The 13,509-nt window shown below is 38.1% G+C and overlaps 1 protein-coding gene across 6 annotated transcripts in view; it reads left to right on the forward strand.

The window, feature by feature from the left end:
* Positions 1 to 13,509, forward strand: part of SLC4A4 (solute carrier family 4 member 4) — a 509,200-nt gene that overhangs the window by 267,055 nt on the left and 228,636 nt on the right. For all 6 annotated transcript variants that reach the window (XM_030818970.1, XM_030818971.1, XM_030818972.1 and 3 more), the window contains one exon: positions 7,648 to 7,783. In XM_030818970.1, the coding sequence (XP_030674830.1) occupies positions 7,648 to 7,783 (136 nt within the window). The remainder of the gene's footprint in view (positions 1 to 7,647; positions 7,784 to 13,509) is intronic.

The raw sequence follows: 13,509 nt of genomic DNA on the forward strand, positions 1-13,509 counted from the left end.
ATGAAGCTGGAAACCATCATTCTCAGCAAACTGTTGCAGGGACAAAAAACCAAACACCCCATGTTCTCACTCATAGGTGGGAATTCAACAATGAGAACCCTTGGACACAGGAAGGGGAGCACCACACACTCGGGCCTGTTGTGGGGTGGCGGGAGAGGGGAGGGATAGCATTAGGAGATATACCTAATGTAAATGACGAGTTAATGTGTGCAGCACACCAACATGGCACATGTATACATATGTAACAAACCTGCCCATTGTGCACATGAACCCTAGAACTTAAAGTATATATATATATATATATAAAGAAATGGTTTGGGTAGGATTGGCATTAGTTCTTCTTTAAATTCAGCTGTGAAACCATTGGTCACAGGTTTTTCTATGCTAGGAGACCGTTTATTATGGCTTTAATCTAATTACTTGTTGTTAGTCTATTCAGGTTTTGAGTTTTTTCTTGGTTCAATCTTGGTGAGTTGAATGTGTCTAAGATTTGTCCATTTCTTCTAAGTTTCTCAATGTATTGGCATATAGTTCCTCATAGTAGTCTGTAATGATCCTTTGAATTTCTGTGGTATCAGTTGTAATGTCTGCCTATTCATCTCTGATTTCATTTATTTGGGTTTTCTCTTTTTTTCTCTTAGGCTAAAGGTTTGTCATTTTTGTTTATCTTTTCAAACAACCAGCTTTTTGTTTCATGGATCTTTTGTATTGCTTTTTTAAAATTTCATTTATTCGTGCTTTGATCTTTATTATTTTTCTTCCTGTACTAATTTTGGGTTTGGTTTTATTTTTCTTTTCTATAATAGTTCTTTAAGATGCATTGTTAGGTTTTTTATTTGAAGTTTTTGTACTTTTTAAATTATCGCTTTGAATAAACTTTCTACCCCAATCTTTCTCTCCTTCCTCTTTATGCCAATAACCCTTAGATTTGCCCTTTTGAGGCTGTTTTCTAGATCTCATAGGTGTGTTTCATTCTTTTTTCTTTTGTCTCCTCTGACTGTGTATTTTCAAATAGCCTGTCTGCGAGCTCACTAATTCTTCTGCTTGATTAAGAGAGAGACTGTTGAGAGACTCTGATGCATCCTTTGGTATGTCAATTGAATTTTTCAGCTCCAGAATTTCCACTTGATTTTTAAAAATTATTTCAATCTCTTTGTTAAAGTTATCTGATAGGATTCTGAATTCCTTCTCTGTGTTATCTTGAATTTCACTGAGCTTCCGCAAAACAGCTATTTGGAATTCTCTGTCTGAAAGGTCATATGTCTCTGTTACTTGGGATTGGTCATTGGTACCTTATTTAGTTTGTTTGGTGAGGTCATGTTTTCCCAGATAGTCTTGATGCTTGTAGATATTTGTCAATGTCTGAGCATTGAAGAGTTAGGTATTTATCGTAGTCTTTACAGTCTGGGCTTGTTTGTACCTGTCTTGGGAAAGCTTTTCAAGCATTCAAAGGGAATTGATTGTTGTGATCTATGACTTTGGTCACTGCAGCCATATCTGCATTAGACAGCACCGTAAGCCCAGTAATGCTGTGACTCTTACAGACTTGTAGGTGTACCACCTTTGTGGTTGTGATAAGATCTGAGAGAATTCTCTGGATTACCAGGCAGAGACTCTTGTTCTCTTCTCTTACTTTCCTCTGAACAGAAGGAGTCTCTCTTTCCATTTGAGCTACCTGGAGCTGGGGGAGGTGTGACACAAGTACCCCTGTGGTCATTACTACTGGGATTATACTGGGTCAGACTCGAAGTCAGCACAGCATTGGATCTCACCCAAGGCCCACAGTGACCATTGTCTGGCTACCACCAATTTTCAGACAAGGTCCAAGGGCTCTTCAGTCAGCATGTGGTGAATCCAGCCAGACTTGTGTCCTTCCCTTCAGGGCAGTGAGCTGAGGGCAGGTACAGAAATGCCATGCAGGAACCAGGGCTTGGAGCCGGGAACTTTATAATCTATTTGGTGCTCTATTCTGCTGCTGCTGAGCTGGCACCCAAGCTGCAAAGCAAAGTCCTTTACACTCTTTCTTCCCCTTTCCTGATGCAGAAGGAGTCTCTCTGCATGGCTGCCACTGCCCCGTGCCTGGCTACTGCTGATGTTCAGTCAAGGCTCAAGCTGGCTATTCAGTCAGCTTATAGCGAATGCTGCCAGGCCTGGGTTTCTACTTGAGGGAAGTGGGCTCTTCTCTGGCCCAGGGCAGGTCCAGAAATGCTGTCTAAGAGCGAAGGCCTGGAATTGGGGATCGTAGGAGCCTGCTTGGTACTCTGCTCCACTGTGGCTGAGTTGGTGCCCAAGCTGCAAGACAAAGTCACCTTCATTCTTCCCTCTCCTTTCATCCAGCAGGCACTTCTCCCCATGGCCACCACAGCTGGGAATGCACTGGGTCACACCTGAAGCCAGCATAGCTCTGGATCTCACTCAAGGTCCATGGCAAGTACTGCCTGGGAACCCTTGATGTTTGTTCAAGGCCCAGTGTCTCTTAGTCAGCAGGTGATGAATCTTGCCAAGACTGAGTCCTTACTTTCAAAGCAGGAGGTTCCCTTTAGCCCAGGGTATGTCTAAAAATGTCACCTGGGAGCTAGGGCCTGGAACTGGGGCCTTAAGACTCTGCCTAGTATCTTAACCTACTGTGGCTAAGCTGGTATCCAAGTTGGAAGACAAAGTCCTCTTTACTCTTCCCTCTACTCTCCTCAAGCAGAAGGAAGGAGCTTCTCTCAGAGCTGCACTGCTTGGAGTTGGGGGAGAGGTGGTGCAAGCACTTTCTTGGCTGCCCAAGCTAGCGTCTTGCTAAGTCATATGCACCCCAAGTCTCTTGGCTCTGAGCCCAGTACAGCACCAGTGGAAACTTCCTGGAGTTGTGAACTAGTTTATGACACACGATTTTGGAATTTTAGTCCCCCAAAATTGATATACTGATTGCTCAGGTGCCTTTATGTAATAAATAAGACAATCTGTGAAAGGGGTTAGGCATGGTACCTAGAGAGGAAGACCTGGAGTTAGTGTTACATCCTTCTTCCATTCCATTTTGCAGAAGTCACCACTGAGTTGCTGTCTAATGAGTAGTGATTCACGTTTTGCTAAATTGAGAGTGCCAGACTACAGAGTAATGCTCTGTGGAGTAGAGCCGAGCAGGGATATGTACTATCTATGCTGTTTTTTAGGCAGGAGACCAATTTATTTTTTTCTGTTAGAGGTGGGGACAAACCTACATCACATCTTTAGAAATGGACAAAAGGTTGATTATCTAACTCTAGACTTCTCCCTTCTAAAAGCTAATTCTATGGAGTGTGTATGGACACAAAGAAGGGAACAGACACAGGGGCCTATGTGAAGTGGAGGCAGGGAGGAAGGCGAGGATCAAAAAACTACCTATTGGGTAGTCTTCTTATGACCTAGGTGGCAGATAATCTGTACACCAAACCCCTGTGACACACAATTTACCTATATAGCAAACCTGCACATGTACGCCTATATCTAAAGTAAAAGTTAAAAAAAATTAAAGCTAGTTCTGATTTAGGGATCTTTGATGTTGAATGTTGATGAAAAGTGATTTATATTTGTGATTGCTGGTTTCAGAACCACTACGATGAAAAAAGTGACTAAACTTTTGGTAATGTGAACACACTACTCCTTAGAAGTATTGTCCAGACTCCAAATTCTGCCCATCATTTCTTCATTTTCATGCCCTCCTGATCGCCTAAAATAATTAGACTTCCCATTTCATAATTGGAAAGGCATTGCAAATATTTTTACATTAAAGTCCTGGAATTTTAGATTACTTTCTACCAGGGATATTAAGAAATTTCAGGCCAGGTGCAATGGCTCATCATGTAATCCCAGCACTTTGGGAGGCCGAGGAGGGGGTATCACAAGGTCAGGAGATGGAGACCATCCTGGCTAACATGGTGAAACCCTGTCTCTACTAAAAATACAAAAAATTAGCCAGGCATTATGGTGGGTGCCTGTAGTCCCAGCTACTCGGGAGGCTGAGGCAGGAGAATGGCGTGAACCCGGGAGGCGGAGCTTGCAGTGAGCTGAGATAGCGCCACTGCACTCCAGCCTGGGCAATAGTGTGAGACTCCATCTGAAAACAAAACAAAAAAAATTCTAATCACAAAGTAAAACATACCCATTGTACCTTGTATCAGTATGTACTCAATTACCTTATTTTAATGTTCTGCATTCACTTATATTTAGCAGATTTTTTTCTGGTATTGGTTTATGTGCTAATTTACTTATTTATTTAAAGAATAAATTACTTAGTTAATATTTATTTTCCCTACATACATGTAAACTCTGTAAGATCAGAGATGTTTTTTGTCAGAGGCTGAAGATAAAGCCTGTTAAGCCAATTAAGAGCATAGACAGTGCTCAGTAAATATTTGCTGAATGGAATACATGAGTGAATTGTAAACACTTTGGAATTGATAGAAAAGTGAACATAAGAAAACAGAAGCCCTAGAAATAAACGATGTAACACCGAAAATGTACCTGTGTATTTAAATATGCCTGTATACACAGAAGTCCTTGCTTTGTACCGTAGTGCATGACTGTAAAAAAAATGACTTTGCAAACTGAAATTATGCAAAGCAATCCTAATAATCAATGAAAACAGTTACTATTGCTCTTTGACCTTTAAAAATTTTTAAATCACTAAAATCTCCCTTGTTGTTAGCTATAAAGGTATAGGGAAATGAAAAAAGGTAAAACTAATATTTATTCAGTACACAATAATTTAAAACATTAGAAATATTGATATTAAAGTTGTTTCACTCTACAGTCTTATCAGGAGTAGTTTGAATAGTGCTTGCCTTCTTTCTATTGTATAACTTATGATACAGAGCATGCATTTTTTTTCAATGCCTAGACAAACTGTCATGCTCTCTAAAGGTGGATCAGCTTACATTTTATCCTGTGTGCTTTCCATGTCAAGAAATGTCTCCTAAAATTCCTTGAATGTGAAGTTTTTAGCCAGTATCACTTTCTCTAGGATATCATCATCCTTTTCATCACAATCACTTTCCTTGTTTATGTTGATTAATTCACCTTCACTAAGTTCCTCTGACTGCATATACAGAGTCTTTCAATGGTGAATGGCAGCATCATTTACATTCCATGGTTAGCTATGTCTTCTCCATTTACGTTTGATACAAATTTTACTTCCAATAGTATTAATTTTTGTTTCTGTACATTGCCTTCATTCTTGTTGGCCAGTTCCCTCTTTGATTATCCATGTCACATGCATTTATCTTTGGGAGACAAGAAGGCAACACATCTACACACTTTGCTGTCTGTGTGTGAACTGAATAACAAACATGCAGTGATCAATCACTGACATATTTTAAAGAAGCCCCCCATGATTGGTCAATGATCATTATGCACACATGTTATGTAGTGATTTATGGACTGAAGAGCTAGCTGCAAAGTTTGTACTTTATGAAATTACTATTAATATACCATGTTAACTGAAATTTGAACTGTATTGTTAGGGACTATGTTATTTAACCTAAATTGTGGTAACTGAAATGCACACATATCAGACTGAGCACAGTGAGGGCTGCCTCAATTCCTAGCTTTATTTTATAGAAATACATATTTATTGTTTCTTTACTAAAATGGGATCATTTAATGCGTATTATTTTTATTTTTAATTTAATTTTATATGGTATACATGTCAAAAAAGGCCAGCTATTTTGACTTCATATTTTATGATTGCATGGTATTTTATTGTATAGTTGTACCATACTTTATTTAACCAAGCTTCATTTTTGAACGTTTAGGATTTTTCTGTTTTCTCAGTTATAAACAATGCTAGAATGATCACCTCTGTCACTAAACCTTTGAGATAACTCTTATTTATTTAGAATGAATGCATTTCTAGTACAAGAATTGTTGGCTCACAGGATATATACACTATTTAAAAATTTTCATGTCCCTCCAGAAATTTTCATGTCCTTCAAGCATCTCCCTTTAGAGAGATGTTTCCATTTAGGCTCCTACCAGTAACATAAATCAAAAAGTGCTGGGTGCATGATTCCCAAACGCTTGCCCATGTTGGGATTATCATTATTTTTTTCATTTTTGACATTAAATTTAATTAATTAATTAATTAATTTATAGACAGGGTCTTGCTCTGTCACCCAGGCTGGAGTGCAATGGCATGATCTCGGCTCACTGCAACCTCTGTCTCCCAGGTTCAAGCTATTTTCCTGCCTCAGCCTCTTGAGTAGCTGGGATTACAGGCACCCGCCACCACGCCTGGCTAATTTTTTGCAATTTTTTAGTAGAAACAGGGTTTCACCATGTTGGCCAGGCTGGTCTCGAACTCCTTACCTCAGGTGATCCGCCCGTCTCGGCCTCCCAAAGTGCTGGGATTACAGGTGTAAGCCACCACGCCTCACCATTTTTTGACATTTTAATAGGTAAAACACATTTTATTTTAATGATTAGTTTCGATTTTTAATTAGGTTGAATATTTTTCATGGGTTTATTTGTACTAAATAAATTTTGATCTATGGAATTTTATTCTGTCCTGTATTATAATAGTTTTCAGATGGTAGGGATTTTTTGGTTTTATTGGGTTGTTCGTGTACATATATTTCTACAAATTTATATATGCATGTGTGTGTGTGTGTGTGTGTGTGTGTATCTATCTGTCTATCCATAATAAATACATTTGTGTGTACTTGAACTGCATTCACATGTATATAACATTGTTGGTTTTACCCAGGGATTTTGAGGAGTATTTGTGGGCCTTAAATTTGTAACATGACCATCAATTTCCAACTGCTTTTCTTTCTCTTTCTCTCTTTCTTTTCTTCTTCTTCTTTCTTCTTTCTTCTTCTTCTTCTTCTTTTTTTTTTTTTTAAAAGGAGTAACCCATGACCTAGGGGAAATTCTAGTTAATTTTTCATTACATGATTTTCAGGAGATAGGGTCAAAAGGAGCTAGTAGGGCATTCAATTATGTGCTTGAGTGTGTTGGAAAATGTTTTTTTTTCTCTCTCCCTCAAGTGTACAATATTTTACTTGGGCTTGTTTTTCAAGTGCATTGAAGTGTGACTAAACATTTTTGGGTACTACCATTCTGTAAAGAAGAGGGCCCATCTTGTTAAATATTCCTTCATCAACTTTGCAGTTAGCCAGTTATTGGCAGGGTGAAGCCTGCGAGGACATGAGCTTTAGGCATTGGACAGAGGGAGGGTGGGTGGGAGGCGGGAACTTGGGGGATCTCAGGATTGGGGTGCTTTGTTGCCCCTCCCACTGCTGTATGAAAAAGTGACTGGTTCAAGCTGACCTTTGTCTTATAATTTTGGATGAGTCATAAGTGGAGAAGGAGGGGAACTGAGTGGTTAGACCTCAGCTCATCTGAGGGCTAATGGTTCTTTGTGACACATCCCACAGAATTGGAGTGCTGTCCTTCTGGAGAGTGGTGGAGAACCAAGATACAGTTCAGCACCAAAAGAATAGAGAAGGGCTTTGATTTCTTTTTGGCTTTAGATTGGGGATTTGGGAGGCTTAGCAAGAAAGATGTCCACTGAAAATGTGGAAGGGAAGCCCAGTAACCTTGGGGAGAGAGGAAGAGCCCGGAGCTCCACTTTCCTCGGGGTTGTCCAGCCAATGTTTAACCACAGTATTTTCACTTCTGCAGTCTCTCCTGCTGCAGAACGCATCCGATTCATCTTGGGAGAGGAGGATGACAGCCCAGCTCCCCCTCAGCTCTTCACGGAACTGGATGAGCTGCTGGCCGTGGACGGGCAGGAGATGGAGTGGAAGGAAACAGCCAGGTGAGGCATGGCTGACTGTGTGTAGTACTGACCCAAGGAAACAAGGGCAGGGCAAGATACTTGATCCTGGAGTGCCGTTCTTTAGCCTTAGCACTTTGAATGGCCAATGGGCATGATGTTGGCTGGGATAAGGAATAAATAATTCTATTTCTTCTTTTCTTTTTTGTTGACATGAATGCAGGGCACCTCTTATTTCACTACTGGGGCATTGTTTCATTGATCCATGTTGCTATAATTTTGGCTTTTGTAAGGAATTAGAAATAAAGCTCCATTTATATACTATTTAATAGTAAAATATTTTAGAGAGATAATAAACTCAGGTACCCAAAATGACAGCCAAGAGATATGTTTCCACAGTGTCCACGTGCCAAGATCTCTTGTGAGATTTTGTGTGACTTATTACTCATTCCCTGTCAAGAGGGAGGTTTTGGCCAGGTGCAGTGGCTTGTGCCTGTAGTCACAGAATTTTAGGAGGCCGAGGCAGGTGGATTGCCTGAGCCTAGGGGTTCAAGACCAGCCTGGGCAACATAATGGGACCCCATCTCTACCAAAAAAAAAATCAGCTGGGCGTGGTGGTGCATGCCTGTGGTCCTAGCTACTGAGGAGGCTGAGGTAGGAGGCTCACTTGAGCCTGTGAGGTCGAGGCTGCACTGATCTCTGATCATGTTACTGCACTTCAGTCTGGGTGACAGATTGAAAACCTGCCTCAAAAAATTAAATGAAATAAAAAAGAGATTATTAAAACAATGAAGAAAGTTGCTGTTATGGTAGTCCCCCCAAGGTTATCCACAGTTTAGCTTTTCATGGTTTCAGTTACTCACTGTACAGTACAGTAAGATGTTTTGAGAGAGTCGCCACACTTATATAACTGTTATTACAGTATATTGTTATATTTATTCTATTTTATTATTTATTGTTGTTAGTCCCTTACTGTGCCTAATTTACAAATTAAACTTTATTAGGTTTTATATACAGGAAAAAAACATAGTAGACATAGGGTTTAGTACTATCCATGCCTTCAGGCATTCACTGGGGGTCTTGGAATGTATTCCCTGTGAATAAGGGGGCTACTGTATTTCAAGTATAAAACTGCAATCTTTTAAATATCCAGCTGAAAGTAGAAGGTTCATCTGAGTTTGGAGTTTAGAGGCCCGAGTTTACTTTGACTCTGTTGCCTCTTAGCGACAAGCCACTCGGTTTCCTAGAACTTTGATCTCATTATCAATAAAGAGTGGATAATAATGCCTATTACATATTATATATGTATGGTATATAAAACATATTATATGTAAATATAGTATACAGTGTATTTATAATGTCACATATTTATATACATACATGTGTATATGTATATGTATGAAAATGCTTTGTAAATTGTTAAGCATTACACAAATACCTGGGGTTTCATAATCTCGTAACGGAGCTTTTCTTTTACATACAGATTCAGAGATATTCTCCAGGCGAATCTTCTGTGACATAAGGCAATTATGTAATACAAAGACTGATTATAATGCAGTTGTTGGTCTCTCATTGTCATCATCATGTGCTGATTCCAATGTATTTCACTTTCACAAACAAGATAATGTTAAGATTAACCTCTTATAGTCTATAATTTAATTCAAATCAATTCAACTCAACCAGTGTTATTTGAATGAATAGTTTATGTCAGGCACTGTTTTAGGTACCATGAATATAGCAGTGAGCAAATGAGGATCTTACATAGATCTCTGTATCTTATTAAAAGGTTTGAAGTAAGTTTAATATAATATCTTACAATATGAGAATAAGGGAAACCAAATCATTATCCCAGCTTTGAGTTTAAGAAAAACAAAGCAAAGATAGATGAAAGTCTTCTTCTGTGGTTATAGATGGAAAAAGGATTTATGGCTGCTACTTTTTCTAGATAGAGTTAGAAAGAAATTCTAGAGTCAGAAAGAAAATATTTTTAAAAATCACTTTAATCAATTAGAGCAGATGAGCTATAAAGGAGCAGTAAGCCAATAGCCCTTCCCTTTATGGATGAAGATTCTTTTAAGAGTTAGAGGAAGATTTTTTATTTTCTGAGGCGTATTTTAAAGTTTACCACTTGTAATCAAGTCTTTATGAAGTTAATTGGATTTTTTGTAGTTTAGTTACTTAGGCTTATGCTTTATAGGCTTATGGATTTATTTTTATTTCCACAATTTTAAGTAATATTGAATGTCTTTAGCCCTTTGGGATTTTTAATACTGGAGAAGCTTCATAAATTAATTTATTTGATAATGGGGGAGAAGTTTTTATTCCTCACCAAGAGTTTCTAGGTAGCTTAGTCTTGCAGAAACAACTGCTTTAAAAACGTTTAGAACTGATGGAGAATTTCTTATCTTTCATAACTTAAACAATGCTCAGAAAAAAAGTAATTCAGCTTTACTCCTCGCCCCCACAGTAGTATTAAGGAAAGAGACCTAATTTTTAAATACTTTATTTTCAATTTACTGGGTAATTCTCTTTCTAATAGATATCTACAGTGGGTGTGATTGTTTAACTCTTCTGTTTGATAGCTACTTAATATTTTCTTCTTCTAATTAAAAAAGCTTTAATAACACATTTCCACTCCTCATCTGTAATACTTTCTCTTGAAGATTTTCATTCTTTGCTCTTTTGGGGCTTCCTCCCAGGATATAGCAACTGTTTCTTGTTCCCCTCTCTCAGAACCAATAACCTGTATAGAAAAAAATCCTCTGTAAAGTACAATTTTAGTTCCTAAAACGTCCTCCAAAAGAAGGCTTCCAAAGCAAAAACTTTTTACTAGTGAATCTGTTTCATTCTTTGTTTTCCTTCTTTCTGATAGAAAAATACAGTGTGAGAATTGTCCTGGTGCAGCCTGAAGTGTTGGGAGATTTTGGTCTAGTCTTGGCTTTGCTGCTCACTAGCTGTTTCACTTTGAGCAAGTCATGTAGTCTTTCTGAGCTTGAATTTCTTTTTTATCAGATGAAGGTCGTATTGGGCTGCCTCCTCCCTAACATTATATATATTTCATAGCTCTAAAATTTCATTCCTGTGTATATACTGCTATACTCACCTAAGACTACTTTGACTTTCTTATTTTTGTCTTGAAGTTCTTTGTGAGTTGTTATCATAGAGTGTAATTCAGGTGTAGTTTTCTGTTTTTCATTTCAGTCAAATGCAGACCATACCTTATTTTACATAATCCCTGGTCCCAGAAAGGTAGAGAGATTATAGTTCATTGTATAGGTAATTCAACATTGAATGATAGGAGCATAGGATTTTAAGATTTTTAAAGATTAAGATGGTTTTGAATACTTTACCATCCTTAGAGACGTTATTTCCTTGGGAGCACGTGTGCCATTTTGCTGATGTAGTCTGTCCCCAAAATACCCTACTGCTGGAGAGGAAGACTGTTGGGAGTGTATTTTGTGTCAAGTCCACGCTGTATAACTTCTTTTTATAGGGCTTACCATAATTGCTGTCGATTAATTCATTATGTATGTGATATTATTGTTTTCATATGGTCTCCCTCGTTACATTAATTTATCTGCAGACAGAGACTACCATGTCTGTTCACTGTCATATTTCTAGTTCCTGGCAGTGTCTGATTCATAATAGGCTCTTAATAAACATTTGTTTAATGTGTGATTGGTTGAGAACTGACTGCCTTCGACACAACTGTTCTGAATATAATACTTTCTTAGAAATATTAATTGACCAAATCAGGGTTCTGTATAATTCTTCTCTTTCTGACTGATAAACAGCTGTGGAATGAAAGACCCAAGGTACCCAGCATGCCATTGATAAAGCTTAGAAGAGGACCTGTGTTTAAAGTTTCAAACTATTTCATTAATATATTGATGATATCTGCATTTATAAAAGCACAGATTTAATTCCTTATTTAATTGGAATCAACTAATCGGAGGGCTAATAGGATTCTCCAAATTGACATGTCTAAAACTGAACTTCAGATCTACTCTTCCTACAGATTTCCTCATCTCAATAGAAAATGCCATTCTTTTAGTTCTTGAGCCAGAAACATTAGAGTCTTCCTTGATTCCTGTCTTTCTCTACACCCAATATCTGACCAATTGGCAAATTCTATTTTACCCTTAAAGATATTCACATATTCAGAGATCTCACTACATCTCACATTCAGTACTGCCACAACTCTAGTTCATCCCATCATTTCTCACTGAGATTGCTGCAGATGGCTCCTAATTAGTTGATGTCTTTGCACCTGCTCTTACTTCCTTTATGAACTATCTGCCATGATCTCTTTGACCTTGTCTTCCTTTTCATTTCTTCTGCTTCACTCTGCTTGAGCCTCACTGGCCAGTCATGCTAATCTGTCAGGAACTTTGGACTTGTTGTTCCCTCTGTCTGAAATGTTCTGTCTTCCCTGAACCCCCACAGTTATCTGCATGGCTCATGTCCTCATCTCCTTCAGGTCTTTATTCAAATATTACTTGCTTAGTGGTTGTCCTATCTGTAATTGAAACCTTCCCCCAATACTTCCTATCCCTCATCTTTCATTATTTTTGTCCTTAGCACCTGTCATCATTTAGCATACCATATATCTTGTTATTGTCTCTTCCCAATAGAATTAAAGCTCTGTGAGGGCAGAAATTTTCAGTTGTTTTGCCACTATATTCCTAGTGCCTGAAACTACCTGGCATACAGGTGATGCTCAATGTAGGATCAATGAATAGAAAAATAGGACCTTGATTCTTGGTTTGCTACTCCACCTACATTCTTTGGAGAGGCGTGGAGTGAATATGCTTCTGGAAATATTCAGCTTTTCAGTAACCTTTACTACCTGGGACATAACCTGCTTTCAGAATGTTTTTACAGTAATTTTTGACTTCCATTTGTGATGTCTAGTTTCCAGATATGATATTTTTTTTCCCACCATTAAAAGCCCTCAGACCTACCAGACTAATAAAAATTTAATGCTTAGAAGGATTCCATTTTATATATAGAAGATGTGACATGAATCTTTTTCTGGCCAAGTTAGAAATTGATAATATTTTGATTTTCTGTGAAAGCCGCAATTGATAGCGTGTTTTATTCCATAGAGAGCTAACTCTCCGAACTTCTCCAGCTCCATGTAGGTTCTATTATAAATCTACAGCCCACAGAACTCAGTATCATCCTTCTTTCTCTTTTAAGACCTATACTTTTCAGTTGGCTAATGATTTCTTACATATTATTGAGATGGCTAATGATTTCCTACACATTATTGAGATGGGGAAATCTGTAGGGAGAGTAGATCTGAAGTTCAGTGTAGGATATTCTTGTAGGATCAGTGTAGTAATGCATCAGCATTATTATGGCTGTAGTACTACTTCAGGAATTTCAGGTTGGCCCTGTGCCTGAAAAAAATGAGAATTGTTTCAATAATAGGGGGAGATGTCCCCTTTTAAGTCATGGAAAGCACAGTGGTTATACTATGAACAAGATTAAGTATTTATTTATATGAAGTTTAAAGTAACTCTCAACTCTATCACCATCCCTTTTACATCCTTCACCTGTTCTTCCCTTTCCTAAAAGTTAGAACTTTGAATTTTCGGTGGTTCTTCCAAAATAGAGCACAAGTTGAATATGGTAAAAAGGGTAGACTTACCAGACCTGAAAAATCATTTGGAATTGGTGAAGAAGCCTGTGCTTCCACTAAGAATGTCTAGGTGACTAGGTGTCAGCTAATGGGTTCATAAAGCAAACTGGTAAAAGAATAA

The sequence above is a fragment of the Nomascus leucogenys genome, chromosome 9 (assembly GCF_006542625.1).
Source record: "Nomascus leucogenys isolate Asia chromosome 9, Asia_NLE_v1, whole genome shotgun sequence".
In the NCBI taxonomy this organism is placed as follows: Eukaryota; Metazoa; Chordata; class Mammalia; order Primates; family Hylobatidae; genus Nomascus; species Nomascus leucogenys.